We start from the raw sequence: 24883 nt of genomic DNA, 5'->3' as shown, positions 1-24883 counted from the left end.
TCTCTGCTTACATTTCTTAAAAGAATCAGTGTTGGTGGGTAGTGCGGGCGGGGTGGGTCACTATATACTTCTGCCCATCAGACAATTGCCACTGCTTCCTTTTTCCTTTCCCCTTTGGGGCTCACAAGCTGGGAGCCCACCAGGGGTAGAAGCTATATTTGAGCAAAGTGGTGGCTTGAGGGCTCTCAGACAGGAGAGCTGAAGTGATGCCTTAGAGTTCAACTCCAACTGCCTTCTCTGTGAAAGTCACTAGCAAGAGACACAAGAGCCCTGACTTACTCCTGTGGCCTCAACCGAGGGCGTCGACAGGCTCTCTGAGTCTGAACACATTTGTGCATTCCAGTGGGAAGTAATGAGAGGATGTTACAGGGAGGAACTCACTGCTTTGCTGAGCTTTTTTGTGTTGTTTCATCCTCTATGCTAAAAAGTTTGTGTTTTGGGCAACACTGTGCAGTTAAATAGGGCACTGACTAGAAGCACCAGCAAATCCCCCACTTTACTTAGCTATCAAGAACTACCAAGTAACAAATGCAGCTTTTCTTGTCACAAGCCTCGAGCCTGTTTTCCAGAGACCCTCCGTTCCCCTTCTTTCCTCAGCCCTGGCATGTTTCCCCTCTCAGCTGCCACAGCTCTGAGCTGAAAGGTTTCCCAATGAGCTGCTGGGGGGTCCACCCCCATTGCCCCAGTAGCTCTGACCTGCTCAACACTAATTAGCTCTTTCTCAATCTTACTCACCTATTCAGTATCCTTTAAGAATTTCTCAAGATATCTGTCATTTATTATTTTTGAACATTGCAGTGACATTTAGGGAATTAAGGAAGGTAAATAATATGTTTTGTTTTTGAAATTGTCTCCTAGAAGTTATTTCAAACATACTGACCCGGAACCAATATGTTTTCTGTTTTTTAATTCCTTGTTTAACATTTTTTAATTTAAGGGGTACAATATGATATTTTAGTATATGTATACCTTGTGAAATTATTAAATCAGACAAATTAACATATCCATCATGTCACATACTTACCATTTTTTTATTCGATATGTTCTTAAAGATCAAACTGCTCCTGACTTTAGCAAAAATTTTAACAAATTTATATGTGTATGAAATATATGTATATATATTTATATAGGTATATATTATATAACTACCATATTTGATACTTAATATGTTTGTACACATAAAGAACAAGATTAAAATTGCTTCAAAAATATTTCTGTATTTTTTTACAAAGAGCATATGATTTTACAATTTAATAAAATAATTAATGAAAGATAGGTAATCAATAACAGACCAAAAAATCTTCCATAGAATATCTAAAATAATGTTGTCTAAATGACAAGAATGTCTGGAAGCAGGTACTTGATTTTACACATGTGCTCAAAGCTTGAGTAATTTTTAAAGAGGTGGTAATGTTTTTGTGTTCGTATGTCTTAAAGAAACAAAGCTTAAAGACATTTTCAGAGAAGGAATATGAATAGTCACTCAGAATCCAGGCAGGAATTTTTTACTTTAAACACAACTAAAACCATTATACAGTATTGACCTTTACAGCTTTGGCTATTTAACTCATCCTTCTCCCAACCTGCACGTTGGCTTAGTGTTACAGTATTTATGCACGATTATTGCCATATTTGGGTTTTGGTTTTGACATTCGTGTGAAATAGCTAATATAAACTGAATCACAATGCTAGAAGCCAAATTTTTATACTTTAAATATCTTTAAGAATACATGGACTGTAACATACAGTATGGTTTAACATGAAATGATAAAATCCTAAGCATTATCATGTTAAAAGAAACTTACAAATTGCACATCCCATTGTCCATGTTTTAAACTACAGATTAAATCTCCTAATAACCAGTATTTCACATAGCTCATCAAGTGTTTTAATTACTGCTTTTTATTTGTGAATAGGCTGTTTTCATATTTTTTTAATCTTTAAAAACAAATTTGGTTTTAAAAGTCCCTAGGAGTATTAGAAATTACTTTTTGGAACAGCTCATGTAAAAGGGTATTACACAATGTTATAATAATCCTGTGTAGAATTTTTGTAATTTCTTTTTCTTTTTTGAGACACAGTCTCGCTTTGTCACCCAGGCTAGAGTGCAGTGGCATGATCTTGGCTCACTACAACCTCTGCCTCCTGTGTTCAAGCAATTCTCCTGCCTCAGCCTCCCAAGTAGCTGGGATTACAGGAATACACCACCACACTCAGCTAATTTTTGTATTTTTAGTAGAGATGGGGTTTCACTGTGTTGGCTAGGCTGGTCTCAAACTCCTGACTTCAAGTGATCCACCCACTTTGGCCCCCCAAAGTGGTGGGATTACAGGCATAAGCCACTGTGCCCAGCCCATAGTATGATTACAAATAATATGTAATTACAAAAGCTTATGAAATTATTAAAAATTCTTAAACTTCTAGAGTTAGCCAAAATTAGCTAGTGAAAAAACATTCAGTTACACTTGAACTAAGCAACACAGAGAGAATTACACTTGAACTAAGCAATACAGAGAGACACTTAAAAATCAAACAAAAACAGTTCTTGCCTTCAAGAACCTCACAGGGGCAAAGAACACAAATAGTAGAAGACTAGAATTGCATACAGGTGTCTGTCCTGTTAAATTTCCCTTTTCCATAATGGGCCCTTTATGTATTTTAGCATACCTTCCCATTTATTATACTTACTTAAAAAAATAAGTTTCACTTCACCCATAAACCTATATTTTTATATCAGTAATATAACTGTCTCACTTTTAAAAAATGGGCTTTTGCTGTAATCATAGTAAATTCAGCCTTGGCACATTTAATAGTGTTTGTTTTTAACCTAACTGAAGCACAGGTGATGAAATTTTTATTCTGATATCACTGGGGAAATTACATATTTGCACTCTTTTAATAGACTACTTTAAATAATTTTTACTTGTTCATAAGCTTGACATTGTGGAGTTTTTAAATTATAATTTCAGGGTGACATTAGTGGAATCACCATCAGTCTATCCTTTTACTGTTTTGATTATGCCAGAGAACTTTAACACATTATTTCTTTTTTTTATTGGTAAGGTTTTGGTTTAGTATTTATTTAGTTTTGTTTTCTGATTACAAAAATAAGAGAGCCTATTGTAAAACATTTGGAAAGTCAGGAAAAGTATTTTAGAAAAGCTGTGCTCTTTGCCACTTAGATAAAACCACCATGAGCACTGAGCATTCTCTGCCTGCTTCTGCTGGTCTCTGAAGTTTCAGGCACACTGAAAGAAGGTGCAGCAATGAAAGCTGATACCTCTAAATCCTGAAATCCAGAATGATAGAATCTATAGTTTGTTTTATAAACAAAACAGTAATAGCTAACATTTATTGTTTATCATGTGCCTTCTGCTTTACACAATTGCTTCCTATAATAGTATCCTATATTTAAGTTTTAGATGAAAATACGTGAGTATGTATGTAATGTTACATATGCTGTAAGGAAAAAGAGAATGCAGAAAATTAGCTTACATAATAGCAAGTTCCGTTTCTGGTTCTGCTCTGCATTTCTGACATTGAGAGGATGCATCATCCATGATCCAGCCTCGTTCATTCAGACCCAGACTATTCAAGGCTCTGTTCTCTAGATAGTTTTGTCACATGTGAGCAAACTTACACAAAGAGCCCTTTAAACCCAGGCTACTTTCCTGTGAGCTAGGGTGAGTATTAAGTACCTGAAACTACCAGATAACAATATAGATCCCGGTTTGGAATCAAAGAATTATGAAATAATTTATAAGGTTTATAAAAACTCCAGTTTAGAGGTCTTTATAAACCTTATAAATTATTTCATCCAACTCTCTTACTTTAAATGTTTTTGTAAAACCATAAAAGAGAGAGAGGTGAAGTGATTTGCCCATGATCACATCTTTCATTAGCTAACACAGCAAGACGTGGCCCTACTTGAGATTTTCTGTGCCAAATGAATAGGAAGCTTGAAAGGAGTGGCACTTACAGCTTTGAGCCAGCATTGGTGTCAGATATTTGCCTTGAGGTTTACCCTTATCAACACTCATGACCTAAAGACTTAGTTTCTGTAGTAGCAGATTATTAATAACAGAAGATGAACTACTAACATACATATAAAACTTACACTCTGTTGTGTTTTCCAGCAGTATTTAAATCAGTTCTGCCTTTTATGAAGAATTTACATCTAATTGTAATAAACTGTGATTGAAACCATATTCCTGATGAGTCTGTCCCTTTAATATATTGAGCAATAAGAGGGGAAAAAATGAGAATAAAAATTTTCTTTATATGGTCTGTAAATTTCAAGAAACCTAATGTTTTTCAGACATTTTCAAATTTCATTAACTCAAGAGGGGAAGAAGATAGTAAGTATGAGAGTGGGTGTCCTCTTTTTTTCTTATAAGAAAACTAGGCCATGCATGGTGGCTCACACCTGGAATCCCAGCAGTTTGGGAGGTCAAGCAAGGCAGGCGAATCACTTGAGGCCCCAAGTTCGAGACCAGCCTGGTCAACATGGTGAAACCCCATCACTACTAAAAATACAGGTGTGGTGGCAGGCGCCTGTAATCCCAGCTACTTGGGAGGCTGAGGCACAAAAATCACAGGAGGTAGAAGTTGCATTGTGCCAAGATGGTGCCACTGCATTTCAGCGTGGGCAACAGAGTGAGACTGTCTCAAAAAAGAAAACTAAAGGGTGGGTCACAGAGGATTTGAGTGGTAAAACCAAAGCTAAAAGTAAAATTTCATCCTTCTGTAGCACTCCTTAACAAAAGCAGTATCATTACTGAATGTAGCTAAAGACATATTTTCCTACCTTACATGAAACATACATAGCTAGTAGAGCCCAGAAGCCACGCAGTCTGAGTCAGCCTCACCTGCTGCATAGCCGTATAGATGTCACTGGGAAAAGGTCAAGTTCTGTAGGTAAAATAATTTCTGAGTGGACACAGATTAACCTTTATAATATTATGTTGAGAGTTCAGAATTCCTAATTAAACAATATTATGAACCAGCATGATAATTAATCAAGGGTTAGTATTGTTTCTCCTTGAATCTGTGGTTGCAAAAACCAAGGAAATGCATACTCTATTTGTATTATGTAGACATCCCTTTTTATAACACATATCTATGGCAAATATGTATCATATTTTTTCATGTTTAATACCTAGTTTGACTTTATTGTATAAAATTTCTTAGTGGAGAAAAGATGTGGCAAAGTTAAGGTTACATTTAAGTCTTATCATGTGATCCTAATGTTATAATGTGAAACTTCAAATTTGACAGGAGGTCTTGTGAAAAAACAAAAACAGATGCAAGAACCAAGTTTTTAGCTTCTTGTACACAAAATGGAAGAAACTATTACATGATTTTTGAATTGTATTATGTGATTAATACTAATGTGATTATGTGATATATTAGTAAATACTCTAGACTATGCTAACCAAGACACAGACATTTTATCTTATACAGAAAATAACCCAATAGTTCATCGATTTCTCATCTCCTATCATAGTAGGATAATGTGTTCTTTAAATGAGTTAGTTTCTTGTTGCTTGTTGAAAGCAGACTTGTTGCACATAGTCTTGCAAAAGAGTTCCATTCACCTTGTGACCGTGAGTATGGTCCGAATCTTCAGTTCTTCAGTTTCCTCTTCATTTAAAAAAAAAAAAAAAAAGGAGGAGGCAGGGGACAATTAGAATTACTTCACAGTCTTGATATGAAGATTAAGGAAGACCATTTGTAAAAGAAAATTCATGTGTTCACAGCTTGGCACTTACCAGAAGATAAATAAATGGTCTTTTTAGATGTTTGATAGTCTTTTCTGGAGAATAGTTTCATTGTGTATATCAAAAGCTTTCAGATTGAACCCAGAAATTCTGTTCTATACATTTATTCCAAGGAAATTGTCAGAGATGTGCCAAAGATCTATGTATAAATGTACCAGGTCCATAAAGCTGATCTTGCCAATGGTGTTTTTAGGAGGAAAAAAAATTGGGGTATGAGGAGGGGAAAAACCTAAACATCCTAATGAAAAGAAGGGGTAAATACACACACACATAAATGGAATACCATGCAATTATGGGTTGAAGTAATAAGTGTGGGGGAATTACACAATAGTATGTAGTATGATTTCATCTACATAATTTTTTTTTTTTTTGAGACGGAGTTTTGCTCTTGTTGCCCATGCTGGAATGCAATGGCATGATCTCAGCTCACTGCAACCTCCACCTCCTGGGTTCAAGAGATTCTCCTGTGTCAGCCTCCCTAGTAGCTGGTATTACAGGCACACACCACCATGCCTGGCTAATTTTTTTGTATTTTTAGTAGAGACGGGGTTTCACCATGTTGGCGAGGCTGGTCTTGAACTCCTGACCTTAGGTGATCCACCCGCCTCAGCCTCCCAAAGTGCTGGGATTACAGGCATGAGCCACTGCACCCGGCCTAAAAATGTTTTTTAAAAGGAAGTATGTATGTGTATTAGTCTGCTCAGGCTTCCATAACAAAATACCACAGGCTGAGTGTCTTAACAGAAATTTATTTCTCACAGTTTTAGAAGCTAGGAAGTTAAAGATCAAAGTGCTGGGAAGGTAGATGCACTCTGAGCAGCCTCATCTCCTGGTTTCTAGGTGGCTGCCATCTCAGTGTGCTCTCGCATGTTCTTTTCATGTGCATGTAGAGAGAAACAGCAAGCTCACTTATTAGGAGACACTGATCCTCTCCCTGTGACCTCATTTAACCTTAATTGCTTCCTTAGAGGCCCTGTCTCCAAGAACAGCCACACTGGGGGTTAGGGCTTCAACATATGACTTTGAGGGAGGGGGTACTCATTCAGTCCATAACATACAGAGGGGTAAACACACACACACACACACACACACACACACACACACACACGATGGAATACCATGCAATTATGCATAACATAAGAGACAGGACAAAACCAAACTTTGTTTCGTCTACTCTCACACAGTCACTACAACACAGAATATTTTATCTCTGGTCACCAAAATATGTAGGGATTCTGCCTTCCCCCTCCGTACACCAACCAATCAATCAATTCTGACACTATCTACCTAGAGATAATCTGTCAGATCCCATAGGTTGAGGGCTCAGCCCCTCAAGATTGCCCCACATTGCAGATGCCAATCACAAGTCCCAGGTCAGGACCTGTACTTCTGACTAACTGGCCATGAATCAGGGTTCCCATGACCCCCTCCTCGGGTTTGATTTGCTAGAGCAGCTCACAGAACTCAAGGAAACACTTTACTTACGTTTACCTGCTTATTATAAAAGGTATTACAAAGGATACAGGCAAACATCCAGATGGAAGAGATGCATAAGGCCCTGTTTTTGAACATGATGTAAATGAAATCATACAGGATGTGCTCTTGGCGCCTGGCTTCTTTTGCTCAACACTATGTCTGAGATTCATCCAACACATTTATTTATTTAGAGACGGAGTCTCCCTTTATCACCCAGGCTGGAGTCCAGTTGTGCAATCTCAGCTCACTGCAACTTCCGCCTCCCAGGTTCAAGCGATTCTCCTGCCCCAGCCTCCCGAGTAGCTAGGATTACAGGCACCTGCCACCACTCCCGGCTGATTTTTGTATTTTTAGTACAAACGGAGTTTCACCATGTTGGCCAGGCTGGTCTCGAATTCCTAATCCACCCACCTTGGCCTCCCATAGTGCTGGATTACAGGAGTGAGCCACTATGCCCAGCCCAACACATACTTTTAAATGGAACTTTATGAAACATATTTGCATGCATCTTGGTGTTTTTACCTTAACAAAGTATAAGCCCCCTTTCAAGTCAGCACTTACAGGCCTCCTTCATTCTTCTGATACCTCCATATCATTCCATAATGTTATATATGTTCCACAATTTATTTCACTTTTTATCTCTCAGTGGATATTTATCTGGTTTCCAGTATTTCATAGACATGAGTTGAAGAGACTGTGTTTTTAATGTTAATCAATAATAACAAATTATCTTCCCTGAAAGTTGTAGGGATTTATATTTTCACCAGCATATGACACTATCTAGTTTACCACATACTCATCTGAGAGTTCTTAATTTTTATTTCACTAGTGAATTTGTTTTTAAAATAAGTAATGCAGATGGTCTATTAAAAACTACAAGAGTATATGATAAAAGTAGGTCTCCCTTTTACTCATCTCCCAGTGATACAGTTCTCTTCCCAGAGACAACCTCTTTGTATCTAAGATATTTTATGCATATACGTATATATATGTATAATCTAGAATACATTCAGTAGTTAAAGAAGCAATTTAAACTTCTTTAACTACTGAATAGTATCATATAGTATGGTTACAACATAATTTAATGAGTTCCTTATTCACATATATCATGTGTTTTTCAAACTCTTATTATGAATAGTGCTGTAATGAATATCCTGTAGGATAAATTATTAAAAATGGAATTGTTAAAGAATACATATATATTTTTAAATAAACATTTTATTGAAATATAACATATAGAAAAGTATACATAAGTGCACAGCTCTATAAATTTTAACACAGTAAACGTACCCATGCAATTACACCCAGATCAAGAAACAAATACTACCAATATCCAAAATGTGCCCTCCAGCCCCCTTATTAGTTATTAACCCAATTCACCTAAAGTAATTGCTGTTGTAATTTCCAATACCACAGATTAATTCTCCCTTGTTTTGAACTTTATATTGTATTTTTTAACAGATGTCCCTTCACAGAAATTGTATAATTTTCTACTTCGACCTACAGTATATATATGAAAAATGAAAATGCTCTTTTCCTAACACCTTCACCAACCCAAGGGGTTATTAAACTTTTTGATCTTTGCCAGTTAGGTGAAAAATATGTCCTATTTTTATTTCATATTGTTCTTATAATGAATGAAGTTCAGCATTTTTTCATATATTTAAGAGGCATTTGTATCTTTATTTCTATCTATAGTCCTTGTCCTTTCTTATTTTCTAATTGATTTATAAAATGTACTGTAGTATGTATTAAAGAGCCCTTTGTGATAATATATTTGTTATTTTCCTTACAGACAATTTTATCATGCTTTTCTTTTTCACCTATCTCTTGGGAATAAAATTGGTTTTTTTCCTAACTGGTGCAGTTGAGTGTCTTTCTCAGTGTTTTTTTTGATTATTTGCATTTTCTCTTCCAGATATTGCTTCTTGAAATCCTTTGTTTTCTGTTGGATTATTTTCTAACTGATATCTAGAAGTTCTTTTTATATTAGCAATAGTATCTCTTTATACTGTTATATTACAAAAAGGTCACCCCCTTTGTCACTAGTCTTTTAAAATTTTATGGTATCTTTCTTATTTTGTAACAGCTTTATTGAGATATAATTCACATACCATATCATGACCCATTTGAAGTATACAATTTAATGGCTTTAGCATAGTCTCAGCGTTGTGCAACCATCACTGCAATCATTTGAGAATATAGTCATCACCACAGAAAGAAACCCTGTACCTATTGTCTGTCACTCTTTTCTTTTTTTTTTTTTTTTTTTTTTTTTTGAGACGGAGTCTTGCTCTGTCACCCAGGCTGGAGAGCAGTGGCGCGATCTCAGCTCACTGCAAGCTCCGCCTCCCAGGTTCACGCCATTCTCCTGCCTCAGCCTCCCAAGTAGCTGGGACTACAGGCACCCGCCTCCACGCCCAGCTAATTTTTGTATTTTTAGTAGAGACGGGGTTTCACTGTGTTAGCCAGGATGGTCTCGATCTCCTGACCTCGTGATCCGCCTGCCTTAGCCTCCCAAAGTGCTAGGATTACAGGCATGAGCCACCGCACCCGGCCTTGTCTGTCACTCTTAGTCCCCCATCATCCCCCAGCTCTAGGCAACCACTCATCTACTTTATGTATCCATCGATTTGCCTATTCTGGACTTTTCATATAAATGGGGTCATATAATATATGGTTATGTGTGACTGGCTTCTTAAACTTAGCATAATGTTTTCAAGATTCATCCATGTTGTAATATGCGTCAGTACTTTATTCCTTTTAATTGCCAAATAATATTCTGTTGCATGTATATTCCAGATTTTGTTTATCCAGTTATCATTTGATGGACATTTGGATGGTTTCCACCTTTTGGCTATTATGAATAATACTGCTATGAACACTGATGTACACGTTTCTGTTTGGATATATGTTTTTTTGTTTTTCTTGGAATATAGCTGGAAATGAATTACTGGGTCAAAGGAGAACTTTATGTTCAGCCTTTTAAGGAATTGCCAGATTGTTTTCCAGAGCAGCTGCACCATTCCACATTTCCATCAGAAATGTATGAGAGTTCCAATTTCTTCACATCTTCAACAATATTTATTATTCTTGGACTGTTTTATTATAACCATCTTAGTGTGTATAAAATGTTAACTCATTGTGAGTTTTTTTTTTTTTACCATCTTAACCATGTTTTAAATTGTGGTAAAAACGTGTCACATAAAATTTGCCATCTTAACCATTTTTAAGGTATAGTTCAGTGGAGTTATGTATATTTGCATTGTTGTGAAACACATCTCCAGAACTTTTTCTTCTTGCAAAGCTGAAACTCTATACCCATTAAACAGCTCCCTTTTTTCCCTTTCCCCTACTCCCCACTAAGCACCATTCTACTTTGTCTCTGTGAATTTGACTACTTTAGATAACTCATTAAATGAAATTATACAATAAATGACTGCTTATTTATCCTAACATAATGTCTTCAGGGTTCATCCATATTGTAATATGTGACAAGATTTCCTTCCTTTTTAAGGCTGAATAATACTCCATTTTATGTATTTACCATATTTTATTCATTCGTCTGTCAGTGGACATTTGGCTTGCTTCTGCCTCTTGGCTGTTGTGACTAACGCTGCCATGAACGTGGGCATGCATCTCATAATGATTCTGCTGTATATTTTTCTGATGGTTAATGATGTTGTGCATCTTTTCATGAGCTCAGTGGCCATCTGTATATCTTCTTTGGAGAAATACCTATTCAGATCCTTTTCCTGTTTGTCATCTGGGTTGTCTTTTTATTGTTCAAGTTTAAGAGTTCTTTTATTATTATGTCTCTGTCAAATATACATTTTACGTAGGGAGGTAAACTCTAACTTTATTTTTTTCCAAGTAACCAATTATCCAGCACCACTTATTGAATAATCCATCTTTTTTTTTTTTTTTTTTTTTTTTTTTTTTTGAGACAGGATCTCCGTCTGTCACCAAGGCTGGAGTGCAGTAGCGTGATCTCAGATCACTGCAGCCTCTGCTTCCCGGCTCAAGTGATCCTTCTCCCTCAGCCTCCTGAGTAGCTGAGACCACAGACGTGTGTCACCACATCTGGCTAATTTTTTTTTTTTTTTTTTTTTCTGGTAGACAGGGTTTCTCCATGTTGTCCAGGCTGGTCTCAAACTCCTGAGCTCAAGCGATCCACCCACCTCAGCTTCCCAAAGTGCTGGGATTACAGGCATGAGCCACTGTGCCTAGCCTGAATAAGCCATCTTTTTTCCTCCTTTAACAAGTATTTATTGAGCAAATGTGTTGGGTGAGACCCTGAGAAAATAAGGACAGAATGATGCAGAGGTAACATCTGCGTGCAAAGACATATGTGTGCATCAGTAACTGTGGGTCAGCAAGATAATGGTTTCAATGAAGGCTTATGCAAATCATTTTGGAACAGTTGGAAAAGAAGTACCAATATCTACCTAAACTTTAGGGAAGAAGATAAAAGGAGAGTGAGAAGTTAGGGTTTTCATAATAAAAGAGTGAGAACCAGGCACTCTGCTGGGGTAGGAAATTTAAACATTGAAAACTGCTTGCAAGTGTAAAATATTTATTTCACTGTTTCCTCAAGTTGTATTTAATGTAAATATTCTATAGTAAATGAACAGGTATTCTCTTTTGTGATGAAATATATCATGTTTATTTCTTGGTGCCTTTTACCTTACATACTCTGTATCTTAGTCCATTTAGGCTGCTATTAATATAAAAAAAAATCTGGCCAGACCCAGTGGCTCACACCTGTAATCCCAGCACTTTGGGAGGCTGAGGCAGGCGGATCACAAGGTCAAGAGATTGAGACCATCCTGGCCAGCATGGTGAAACCCCATCTCTACTAAAAATACAAAAATTAGCTGGGCGTGGTGGCGTGCACCTGTAGTCCCAGCTACTAGGGAGGCTGAGGCAGGAGAATTGCTTGAACCCAGGAGGTGGAGGTTGCAGTGAGCCAAGATCGTGCCACTGCACTCCAGCCTGGCGACAGAGCAAGAGACTGTCTCAAAAAGAAAAAAAAAAAAAACACCTTAGGGTAATTTATAAACAACAGAAATTTATTGCTCACAGTTCTTGAGGCTGGGAAGTCCAAGGTCAAGGCACTGGCAAATTCAGTGTCTGGTAAGGTCTCACCTCTACTTCAAAAATGGCACCTTGTTGCCACATCCTCACATGGCAGAAGGGGTCAGAAGAAATTACTGGAGCCTCTTTTGTCAAGGCATTAATCCCATTCATGAGGATGGAGCCATCGTGACTTACTGTCTTCACAAACGCCCCACCTCTTAACACTGTCATGTTGGTTATTAGGTTCCAAGATATGAATTTGGGGGGATAGCAACATTCAGATCATTACACCCTGCCTAAGTCAAACATTTATATTAGAATGATTGTCATTCCATAGTCGTGTAATATAAACAAACAAAAGAAACCATTTTCTTCTGGATATATTTTAATCTACAGACAAATATTCATAACTAAGAAAATAATTTGTGCCTACTGAGAACTATCAGCTCTCTTTCTTTATCTTATAACATATAGCATTTTAAAATGATAGCATATAATGTCTGCTTTCTTATCAAAGGTATCACTTCACCAAAAGTGGTAGAAATATGGTTTTATTTCAGAATTCATATTATTTAGATAAAGATTGTTCAGATATTTTAACCTCTTTTTGCTGGTTATACAATAAATGTATCATTAAGTTATTTTGTATATTTGTTGTAGACTCATCAATTATTTTATAGTTATGCTCTCTATATTAGCTATCAAGGGTACCCAAAATCTTTGACCCAGAATTACATGAATGAAAAAAGTCTAGTTTGAGATATAAAGTACTGAATGTAGATGTTTTTCTTAGTATACATTTTAGTTGGTTCTCATTTGGCACCCCTCTGTCAGAATCTAAGTCATCCTTGGAATTTAGCTAACTAATTGGAAAATAGAACCAACAGGTTCTATTTTAGGTATGGTATGATATAATCATAATTTATCTCACCTATATAGTTCACAAAATAGTAGCATCTTGACAGTTTAATAAAGGCTTTTGAAATATTGGTATAAAGTGAACAACAGAACTTTAATTTGCTCAGATCTAAAGAAATTGAATTGGTTTCTGCTTGTGATTATGAATCAATAGAGTATATTAATGGATCTTAGGGAGAAAATTAGAGCTCACTTTAAATATAAACTTATAATAGTAATAATTGCCTGTTGTTTATTTTTCCACAGTTCTTAGTGGTCTGTGTTCTAATGACTGTCCTCGTAAGATAACAGTAAGTAAATTTAAATCTGTTATAAATATGTCTGTGAAAATTCTATGTATAAGTAGACACACACAAAATAGTTGTTATAGATTATCAAATATCATTATTATCTGGCAGTGATTAAAGAATCCTTCATTACTCAAGAAAACTGTGCTGAAAGTAAAGTACCCTTCCTAAAAAAATGTCTTACCTGAACGGTCGTCTTTATGAAGCCTTTTCTGATATCCTTAGCAGAATGACCACCCCTCCAATTATTTTAAGACATTTTGGCATTTATAATATTTCATTACACTTGTTTAGATTAGATGCCTCTCCACACGAGACTGTAACCCCCTGAAGTCAAGAACCATGTCATCTTGTGTACCTGGTATAGGTCACAGAGACAAGCATATAGTAGGCAATTAGTGACTTTTTTGTGTGTAGTCTTAATATTGACTTGCTGTCTAATAGAATGTTTCAGTGAAATAACAAATGTGAAAATAATTAGTTTTTGACAGACCAATTCATGTAAACTGTAATAAGAATATTGTATTTGAAAGCATGCATGTGTTTGTGTGTGTGTACAGGGAACTGTTTGGGGTCTTTGTAGTAATCCTTGTTTCATAAGAAATTAGCCCCTATTTAAAGACAAGGAAACTGAGACTCAGAGAAGTTAAATTATCCAAAGTCATGGAGCTGTTAAATAGTGGAACTGCAATACAAACTAGGTGTTCTCATTATTGTCTCATTTTCTTAACAGTGTCATTAAACATTACATTGACAATATTTTATGTATAGTTGGGAAACTTCCCATATTTAAGAAGTGTAGAAACAGACCCTGACACAGGGATATAATCTAGACTCAAACTGGGGGCAACACCTCTGAAGTAGTGAAGAAAGCAGCAGTGGCAGAAGGAGAAGATGCATGGGGAGCTCTGGAGCTAGGATGATCCTTCAAATGTGGCCCGAACTGAGCCAGAGGGGCGCGGCTTTTGAACTCTTGCATCAATCACACATCACATCCAGACAGGCCGCCAGGAAAGTGTTAACGTTTATATGAGGCAGCTCTCTTTGGCTAAGAACAATCTCCAGGTAGGAACCCTGCTGTGAGCTGTTAGCAGCCAACACAGGCCAGCTCAGGGAATAAGTGTGTAGGTCCTGAAGAGAAGATCTGGATGAGGCGTCACCACAGTCACTGCAGCATGCATGTGAATGTTTGGTCCAACCCATATACTTTTATATCACTGTAAAACTGTGGATGGGATTCATCAGCCTAAAGATTAACTTGGTTATTCAGGTATTATCTACCCACTTTGTGAAGCATTCAGACCTACATTTCTCCCTCTAACTCACCATATCTCCCTTCTGTGGCTCTTTGATTATTACATGGTGGCCATGTAATAACTTTAAAAATTTATATTTGAAACCACTGATTTTACTTACAAGTTCTAGGTGAAAGTTTGATAGTAAGGGCTGTATAGCCAAGGCAGGTGACACTTTTTTTTTTTTTTTTTTTTGAGACGGAGTCTCACTCTGTCCCCCAGGCTGGAGTGCGGTGGCGCGATCTCGGCTCACTGCAAGCTCCGCCTCCGGGGCTCACGCCATTCCCCTGCCTCAGCCTCCCGAGTAGCTGGGACTACAGGTGCCTGCCACCATGCCCGGCTAATTTTTTGTATTTTTAGTAGAGACGGGGTTTTACCGTGTTAGCCAGGATGGTCTTGATCTCCTGACCTCGTGATCCACCTGCCTCAGCCTCCCGAAGTGCTGGGATTACAGGCATGAGCCACCACACCTGGCCAGGCAGGTGACACTTCTAAGATCCATAAGGCTTCCTGTCTCCTTATCTTAAAATATTAAGCCACTTCTATTTTACAGTGAACAGAATCATTTGGAAAGTCACATAAGTAAAGTCCAACATGCAGAGCTGCCTTTATAATGATTACCGTTACCGCCCAGCACCTTTGGGCTTTTCTGCAGATAATGTATCTGCCTCCCATTCATTCATGACTTTCTTTGAAATTAAGATCCTGTTAAGCTGCCCTTCACACATATCATTTTCCTTCTCTCTGATATTTTACTGATATCATAGATCACAATTTTATCAGCATGTAAACAAATGCACAGTGTACTTACCCAGTATCACAAATGTCAAATGTATGCCCACTTGCGAAATTATTTACTTCTTGAAAAAGTAGTTCTTCTTCATATTCCTTTGACATCAGATCATAGTAAAAAGTGTTATATTGGATGTGACCCAGTGTGAAACTGAGAGAGAAAATATACATCCCATATAGTATTCTTTACCACTTGAGTTAATTCATGAGTTGAATAGCTCTTCTGCTGGTTATGTGTTCTGTCACACCTGATAGGCAGACTATCAGGTGTATAGAAAGAGGAAAAAATTACTGAGCTCATGAACCGATCCCACCCATATTCCTTCATCTCCATTTTGAAAACTTCAGAGTGTTTTATTCATATTCAGTTTTAGCTATTCACTCCCATGGCCATAACCTGGACCTTATCTACCAGAATGGTTTCACTTCTGAAACCCTAATTTCATTTATCCAACTCTGACCACAGCCTATTTTCCAGCCCTCCCACTCTGTTACTCTAATTATACCTGTTCCACTTTAAAACCATTAGTCTCTTGACCTGTATCAGCCCAGTATTGTCTTTGCCCACCTCCTTATTTAGTTACCACACACCAACATTACTTCTGCCAGTACCTTTAACTCCTATAAAGCACTGACTTTCCAGTATACCTGCCTGGGAAAATTTCAACCCTGGGTTAGTCCAGCTATCTCTTATTCCCTCCTATGCCTAGTATACTGGGCATTTCTAAAGAAAAACCTGTAGCTCTGCGTATTGGCACTACCCCTCTGTATTAGTCCGTTCTCATGCTGCTATGAAGAAATACCCATGACTGGGTAATTTATAAAGAAAAGAGGTTTAATTGGCTCACAGTTCTGCATGGCTGGGGAGGATTCAGGAAACTTACAATCATGGTGGAAGGCACCTCTTCACAGGGCAGCAGGAGAATGAGTGCCAGCAGGGGAAATGCCAGATGCTTATAAAACCATCAGATCTCCTGAGAATTCACTGTCACTAGAACACCATGGGGGAAACCACTCCTGTGATTCAGTTACCTTCCACCAGGTCCCTCCCATGACATGTGGGGATTATGGGGATTACAATTCAAGGTGAGATTTGGGTGGGGACACAGCCAAACCATATCACCGTAATTCATGGTCTTCAACCTCAAATGAGCTTTTTTTAATTATATCACAGTTTTATATGGAATCCAAGTCATATTTTCTTCCATTTCTTTTTTCTGGCTTGTTTCAAGATTTTCTCTTTGTTTTTGATTTTTTGCATTTCGAATATGATATGCTTGGGTATAGATTTTTTCAATATTTATCCTGCTTGGTGTTCTCTGAGCTTCCTGGTTCTGTGGCTTGAGGTCTGTCATGAATTTTGGAAATTGCTTAATCATTATTACTTCAAATATTTATTCTTTTGCCTTTCTCTCTTTCTTCTTCTTGTATTCCTACTACGTGTATTTACACCTTTGGCATCTTCAAGCTTAACTGATTCTTTCTTAGGTCATGTCCAATCTACCAATGAGTCCATCAAGGCATTCTTCATTTATTACAGTTTTTTTATTTCTATTTCGTTTTGATTCTTAGTTTCTATCTCTCTGCTTACATTAACCATCTCTTCTTGTATGTTGTCTGCTTTTTTCCATTAGCACCCTTAGCATGTTAATCATAGTTATTTTAAATTCCTGGTCTGATCATTCCAAAATGCCTGCTATATATAAGTCTTGTTTTGATACTTCCTTTGTCTCTTCGGACGTTTAGTTTTGTTTTGTCTTTTGCCTTTCTGCATGCCCTGTAATTTTTTATTGAAAGCTGGATATGATGTATTAAGCAAAGGGAACTAAGGTAGACCTTTACTGTGGAAGTTTTAAGGTTGATCTGACTGGGAATTAGGCTGTATATACTGTTCACAGTAGCTGTTGTGTTGGAGGCAATTATTTCCTCTAGTGTCCTTGTTTTTGTCTCCTCTGGTGTGTCGGTTTCCCTACAGACTCCTTCTTAAATGAAAGATAATGATTACAGTGCTTTGGGCTGTAATTCCCTGTTATACAGGAGCCCAGTTGATGAAGTACTGGGATAGGAAAAGTGTTCTGTCATCTTGTCATTAGGTCTCACTCTTTTAGTGAACCTGTGTCCCTGGGCTGTGACCTTCACAAGTGCTTCTCAGCTTCCCTGTCTTCTTAGGTGAGATAGGAGGATGAGAGGGAGCTGAAGTTGAGTATTTCCCTTTCCCCAGGTCAGTTAGGCTTTTGTTAAACCCAAGTCAGTTAAGCTGTAGTAAAAGTTTTCTTTGAAGGCAGGCTGTTAGGGAGAACAGAGAGCTCCGGGCATATTTCAGAATGGTTACCTTCTCATGCTACTGCTGGAAACATAAAGGTATTTTTCTCCAGTCTTCACAGTGAGAATCTGGTGGAATTCCTGGAGGTAAAACTCAACAAAAGTGTAAGTGTGAGGGTTCCCCCCTGCCCTGAACCCTTGGAGTTTTGAACACTGAAGCTAGTCTACACTGAGCCTCCAGCAGTTTTTCAGTTAAGTCTTCCTACCTGTATTGGCTCCATCTTTGATCTTCTGCTCTTGGGCTTCTGCTTCTTGTAAGCTGTGACTCTGTTTCCACCTGTCTGTCTCTCCAGTTTGCAAAGTAGCAGTTTGTCCTGTGACCTTAGTTCTCTGAAAGATCTAAGAAAAGTTGTTGATTTTCTGTTTCTTTGCTTTTTTCTTATTATGAGAACTAGAGTGACAACATTAAGGAACTTTACATGTCAGACCAGAAACTGGAAGCTCTCCTTGCATTTTTATTGGTTTTGCTTTATTTGAAGTTTGTTTTTGTCCATTTTACTTCATGGCTTTTATCAGTGTATCTTGTGTGTCATTTATTGCTCTTTATCTTGATTTTTTTAACTTTTTAAAAATTTGCAAACATCTATGAAAGTATAAATCAGTATAATAAAACTCCTTGGATGGGCACAGTGGTTTATGCTTGTAATCCCAGCACTTTGGGAGGTCGAGGCAGGAGGATCTCTTGAGCCCAGGAGTTTGAGATCAGCCTGGGCAACGTGCTGAAACCCCATCTCTACAAAAAATACAAAAATTACCTGGGTGTGGTGGTGTGCACCTGTACCCGAGCTACCCGGGAGGCTGAGGTGGAGAATCACCTGAGCCTGGGGAGGTAGAGGCTGCAGTGAGCCATGATCATGCCACTGCACTGCAGCCTAGGCAACAGAATGAGACTGTCAAAAAAGAAAAAAAAAACAAGAACAAATAACATAAAATTCTTGTGCCCATACCCAACTTCAAAAATATCATTATATGCCCAATTTTATTTCACCCATACCACCACCTACCTAGAGTATTTTAAGGCTAATCCATCATCTCTAAATACTTCAGTGTGTTGTAAATACACATTTTACTTACTATACCAGAAGTTCTCTTTCTTCATAAGAACTATTTAATACCCTTTCTACTTTCCCAGTTTCCAGTTCTCAGTAGTTAACCTTCCCTCCTACTTCAAAAAAGAAAATAATCCATAAAATGCAAATCTCTTCAACTATCTACAGTAATTTTGGAGAAGTTATTTCACTTCTGTTAAGCCTCATTCTCCATGTCTGTAAAACTAACCTATGTAAGTTTCCTATCACTGCTGTGACAAATTAACATAAACTTAGTGGTTTAACACAACACAGATTTATTCTCTTACAGTTCTAGAGGTTGGAAGCCTGAACTGTGTTTCACTGAACTAAAATCAAGTTGTCAGCAAGCCTACCTTCCTTTTTGGAGGCTTTGGGGAGAATCCGTCCCCTTACCTTTTCCAGCTTCTTGAGGCTGCATATCTTCCTTGGCTCATGGCCCTTTCCTCCATACCCAAAGCCAGTAGTGTTGCATCTTCAAATCACTGGCACTAATGCATACTGCCTTCCTCTTTCTCCTATGGGGAGCTTTGTGATTACGTTAGCCCCACCTGGATATTGCAAGATACTCTACCCATCTTGAGATCTTTAATGACATCTGCCAAGTCCTTTTTGGCAGTATATTCAGCAGGCTCTGGAAAGTAGGACATGGACATCTTTGGAGTACCATTATTCTGCCTATCACATTACCTTAAGGTTATTGTTAAAATTAGAGGAATTAATGTAGATAGACCATAGTAGGCCCTAATACACAATAAATGCTCAAAAAGTTTAGCTGCTATTATTTGTCAATGTTATTGTTTATACCCCTGCCTCTATAACATCCCTATATTGGTAGGGATAGTAAGTTCCAAATATTTTGAGAGATGTTGGTGTTCCATTTGTGTTTCAGGTATGACTAGAGGTATACTAGACTTCTTGACTTTTTCTTACTGTGTAAATCTTTTTAAACATCACAAATTTATGAAATATGGATATGGTAAATATCAGTATTATTAGTGAGTGCTACCATAAATATCTGTGAATCAAAAGAGTATTTATATTCCTGTTTTCTGATTTTTTTTCCTTCAAATATCCAACTAATTTTTGAAATCTTTTATTCTCAGTATAAGGCATATTCTGACCTTTCACTATGTCAGTGGAGATAATGGCGTTTTTCTCTGTGACTTGGTAATTCTTTTCACCAAAGTCTAGTGACTTTTTCCACTTCGTGGATTATGAATCTAGAAGCAGGCAGATAAGTACTTTTCCCCTTGGAGAACAGACGGTTTAAAAGTAGTCTTTGACTTCCCCATATACAAAAAGACTCTGTGCACATTCCTTTCAAAGAGCTCCATGGAGGCAGAAAACAGTATCTTTTTTTCTTGACAGTATGTCCTGGAACCTAACAGAGGGACTGGTGCTTAATAATTTGTCAGTTGGGCTGGGCGTGGTGGCTCACGCCTGTAATCCCAACACTTTGGGAGGCTGAGGCGGGCAGATCACGAGGTCAGGAGATCAAGACCATCCTGGCTAACACGGTGAAACCCCATCTCTACTAAAAATACAAAAAATTAGCCGGACATGGTGTCGGGCGCCTGTAGTCCCAGCTACTCGGGAGGCTGAGGCAGGAGAATGGCGTGAACCCGGGAGGCGGAGCTTACAGTGAGCCGAGATCACGCCACTGCACTCCAGCCTGGGTGACAGAGCGAGACTCCGTCTCAAAAATAATAATAATAATAACAATTTGTCAGTTGACCTCTGCAGCATTAAACATAATCCCTTCCTCCACAGCCATTCTCATTGCTTTTCCTCTTGACTGAAAATCAGCGTGCCAGCTGTGCTGTGGGTCACACCTGCCTCCTCTCCGGGAACCTTATGGGCCTTGTTCCACTGTTTATTTGGCCTATGTATCTGGCCTCCATTTGTCTGCTGGTGTCTTTCCTTCAGCAGTTAAGGATGCCTAAGTCTCTTATCTGTACATGTGTACATATGTACCTTCTGAAACCCACATCCCCTCCAGCTACTACCCATCTCTCTTTTCTTTTCTCAGCCAAACTCCTTGAGTTGCCTGCATTTGGATCTCTCAAATTCCTCACCTCAGTATCCTTAACCCACTGTTATCGTCTAGCCTTTGAGCTTATGCCGCTGCAGCTGCATGTGATACTGCCAACACTTACCGAAACACTCCCTTTTCTCGGCTGCCTTCCTGCTCTTTCTCAGCTCTCCTCCTACCTCTCTGTCCATTCTTCCGGGTTTCTTTATGAACTTCTCTTCTGCCTATCTTTTAAATGTTGGTGATTTTCAGGTTCCATCCTAGGTTCTCTTCTCACTATATATACAGTAGTCCCCCCTTATCCACAAAGACGCATTCCAAGATCCCCAGTGGATGCCTGCAACCTCGGATAGTACTGAACCCTATGCACTTTGTTTTTCCTACACGTACGTACCTATGATAAAGCTTAGTTCAGAAATTAGGCACAGTAAGAGATTCACAACAACAATAACTGATAATAAAATAGAACAGTTATAACAATATACTGTAATAAAAGTTATGTGAATATCTCTCAAAATACATTATGGTATTGTACAATGAGTAACTAAAACCACAGGACATGAAACCGCACATGAGCAGCGACTACTCTAAACTCTTTAAGTGATCTCAACCACTTTCCTGAACATCAGACCTTTGTATCTAAGTCCCTTACAAGGAAGGACCCTGAAATGTAATGTTCCCCACCCCCCAAAAACCCAGTCCTCTTCCCATGTTCCCTGGCTCACTTTTTCCTTTCCCTTGTCTCCCAAATCTACTAGATTATCATTCTTTCCCCACAACTGTCCCTTCTCTCTGTCCTGTTACTTTATTTCAGGACTTTTTTTTTTTTTTTTTGCCTGACTGCTGCAGTTATCTAAGCTATCCTTCAAAAACATACTACAACAGTGATCTTTCTAAAACACAAACCTTCAGTGGCTACCCTTTACCCTTGAGAGATGATCTAAATCTAGCTTCCTGAGATAGAGCCCTGGTTTACCCCTTCAGCCTTATCTCTTGCAGTTTTTCCTCAGGCCCTCCCACAACTCTGTAATCAGATCTCTGAACCACTATGTTCTGTCACCTCTGTCACCTCCTGCTCCTGCACCTGCCTCTGTAACAAAGCCTTCTCTTCTTCACCTTCTCCTAGTTTGCTCTGTGTAACCTTCAGGTTGGCACTCAGACAATATTTCCTCCGAGAAAGCATTCCCTGGCTTCCGTTTGACATAGAGTTGGATGCACCTTCTGTTGTTTCTTAGCACCCTATGCCTAGTCCTACTACTGTCACTTATTATAGTTTAAAGCGGGTGAGTATCTGTGTTAAGTCCCTTCAGGATTGTGTCTTATTGATTATTCAGTCTTTACTCCCCAGCACAGTGCCTGACACATAGTTACATGACAAATATTTGAGGTATGAATAAATGAGCTTTCTCTAGAATTTGGTTTGCTTTTTAATGGGCCGTCATTGATAAGTTTACCATCGCATCTCTCACCCCAATAGCATATTCACTGTTAAGTATGAAAACTTGAAAAATAAATTACAAGCTATTTACAAGAGAAATGCATTCTGGAAAAGCTCTGATGCAAAGGAAAAACATTCCCCGTTAATGCTCACAGAAATACCTCCTAATGAAACACAATTGTTTCCATTGTTACAACAATTAATTTTTAATATATGCAACAGAACAACGTGACTTTAACTTTTTAATCTTTTCAATCAGAAGGGGTCTCAGGCTTTTACCTATTCTATTTAGGAACATTCTGACAAAGTACAGGACAAGTACATTTATCTTTGGGTCAGACGCCACGGCTTACACCTGTAATCCCAGCACTTTGGGAGGCTGAGGCAGAAGACTGCCTGAGCCCAGGAGTTCGAGACTTGTCTGACTAGCCTGGGCAACATAGTGAGATCCTGTCTCTACAGAATAAAAATGTTTTACATTAGCTGCATGTGGTGGCACACGCCTGTAATCCCGGGTACTCAGGAGGCTGAGGTGGGAGGATCGCCTGAGCACAAGTCAAGGCCATAGTGAGCTGTGATCGCGCCACTGGGCTCCAGCCTGGGCAACAGGGTGAGACCTTGTCTAAAAAAAAAACAAACAAAAAAAAACCTTCTTATCTTTATTTTGGTGAAGTGAATGATCTTACTTGGTATTGTTTTACCATGCTTTAAAATATAGCAGGCATTACTTCAACCACTATTTATTGATTATAACTGATTTATTTGACATTCCTTAAAATATTACTCACTCCTTAATTCTGTTTGCCTTTCTTTTATCACACCTGACAGTGGTGATATCATGCTTCCTGTACCAAAGATAGAAAAATGATGATATGGATATTTTCTGCATTTAACATGCCTTTTTACAGTCCTTTACTTACCTTAGTCAGAGGGAAAATATCTTGCAGTTTTCATAGGAAAATAACCAAAATTAAAGGAAATAATGTTTTATTTAATGTCTTAAAGAGCAAGAAACAATATAAAAATTTCAATATTAAACTAAATTGGGCATTACAGCTAACGTTAATGAAGATAAAGACAAATGCCAGTGAGTGTTCACTTAAAAAATAAACAGGATTTTTAAAAATTACCCTTGAGAAAAGTTAAGTCCATTCTATAAGTCAGCTATTTTTCTAATATTTTAGAATCATGAATTTATATCATATAATAGCTATGATTATACCTAATACGGTATCTTTTATATGTTTTTCCATTTTTATTTCATCATCCAGAGCCAATGATTTGAAGTATTATTTGCGCTCCACTATACGAGCCCAAGACCTTGAAACAAACCCTAGGTAATCAAATAATTGACACTAACATAGAAACCAACATTTGGCTTACTAAAAAAGTCTCTAAAGAAAACAGAGGTATTCCAACCCCAATTTTATAAGACAATAGGCACACAAGAGATCAGGTTAGTTAGAAAGAATCTATATGATACAACACCTAAACTGCATTACATCAGTGTGACACATCCTAGAATGAGAAAAAGGGTGCCAATGATAGTCTTTTTTTACTGATAGTATGAAAAATTGAACCATCACTAATATGTCTAAATTTAACTTCCCTGAATTCTTTCAAACAAGCATCAGATGTGACATTTAAAAGGACGCCCTAATATAACCCAAGTATGTAAAAGGTATGAAAGATACAACAATACTCCTTGTACCTTTATTGTATAGAAGAAACACAAAGTAAAAATTATTCCAGATCTCTTGGCATTTTCTATGAGCATAACTATTTTTAGTATATTTTGTAGTAAACATTCATATGGAGGTAAGTGGCAGTATTTTAGAAGAAAAAAATGAAGTTTAATGCTATGACGTATGGGATAAGAAACCAAAAGACCTATAGGCCCAGGTATCAGTTGTATCATTTCAGTTGAGAAAGGAAATTGGGAATTGAATTGTTCATTATACAGATGGTGTAGAAGAGCAATTCTCAAACTTCTTGGTCTGTGGACCCCAAACTTTTCTTTATGTTAGATATATCTACTGACATTACTTTGTTTGAAATTAAAACTGAAATAATTTTAAATGATATTGTTTTTAAAAGATAACCCATTATATTAACATAACCAATTTTATTTTTTTTAAACTATATTTTTCATATTAAAATATTAGGGAAAGAGAGGCATTGCTTTATGTTATTACAAATCTCTTTAATGCTTAGTGTAATAGAAGATAGCATATTCCCTTATCTCCTTTTACATTCAGATTTTTGTGGTATGTTGCCTTGGTTGAAATAGATGAAAAAAATTCAGCCTCACATAACTATATAATAGAAAAGGGAGTGTTTTAATAGAAACCATCATTCTCAGCGAACTGTCGCAAGAACAAAAAACCAAACACC

At 37.6% G+C, this 24883-nt stretch overlaps 1 protein-coding gene and 1 long non-coding RNA gene across 8 annotated transcripts in view; one reads left to right on the top strand and one right to left on the bottom strand.

The window, feature by feature from the left end:
• Window positions 1-24883, bottom strand: part of LOC134757506 (uncharacterized) — a 114137-nt gene that overhangs the window by 7611 nt on the left and 81643 nt on the right. Inside the window, exon 6 of one of the 2 annotated variants that reach the window (XR_010131557.1) lies at window positions 22879-23111. The exons of the other annotated variant lie outside the window; for it this stretch is intronic. This is a non-coding gene — a long non-coding RNA (uncharacterized lncRNA). Of the gene's footprint in view, window positions 1-22878; window positions 23112-24883 lie in introns of those variants that run through there. 2 annotated transcript variants of the gene reach the window in all.
• Window positions 1-24883, top strand: part of ITFG1 (integrin alpha FG-GAP repeat containing 1) — a 304948-nt gene that overhangs the window by 210181 nt on the left and 69884 nt on the right. For all 6 annotated transcript variants that reach the window (XM_031003060.3, XM_055366735.2, XM_055366738.2 and 3 more), the window contains one exon: window positions 13500-13543. In XM_031003060.3, the coding sequence (XP_030858920.1) occupies window positions 13500-13543 (44 nt within the window). The remainder of the gene's footprint in view (window positions 1-13499; window positions 13544-24883) is intronic.

Source organism: Gorilla gorilla, chromosome 18 (genome assembly GCF_029281585.2).
Source record: "Gorilla gorilla gorilla isolate KB3781 chromosome 18, NHGRI_mGorGor1-v2.1_pri, whole genome shotgun sequence".
Classification (NCBI taxonomy): Eukaryota; Metazoa; Chordata; class Mammalia; order Primates; family Hominidae; genus Gorilla; species Gorilla gorilla.
The sequence above is the reverse complement of the archived record's forward strand: the minus strand, read 5'-3'. Positions and strand labels throughout refer to the sequence as shown.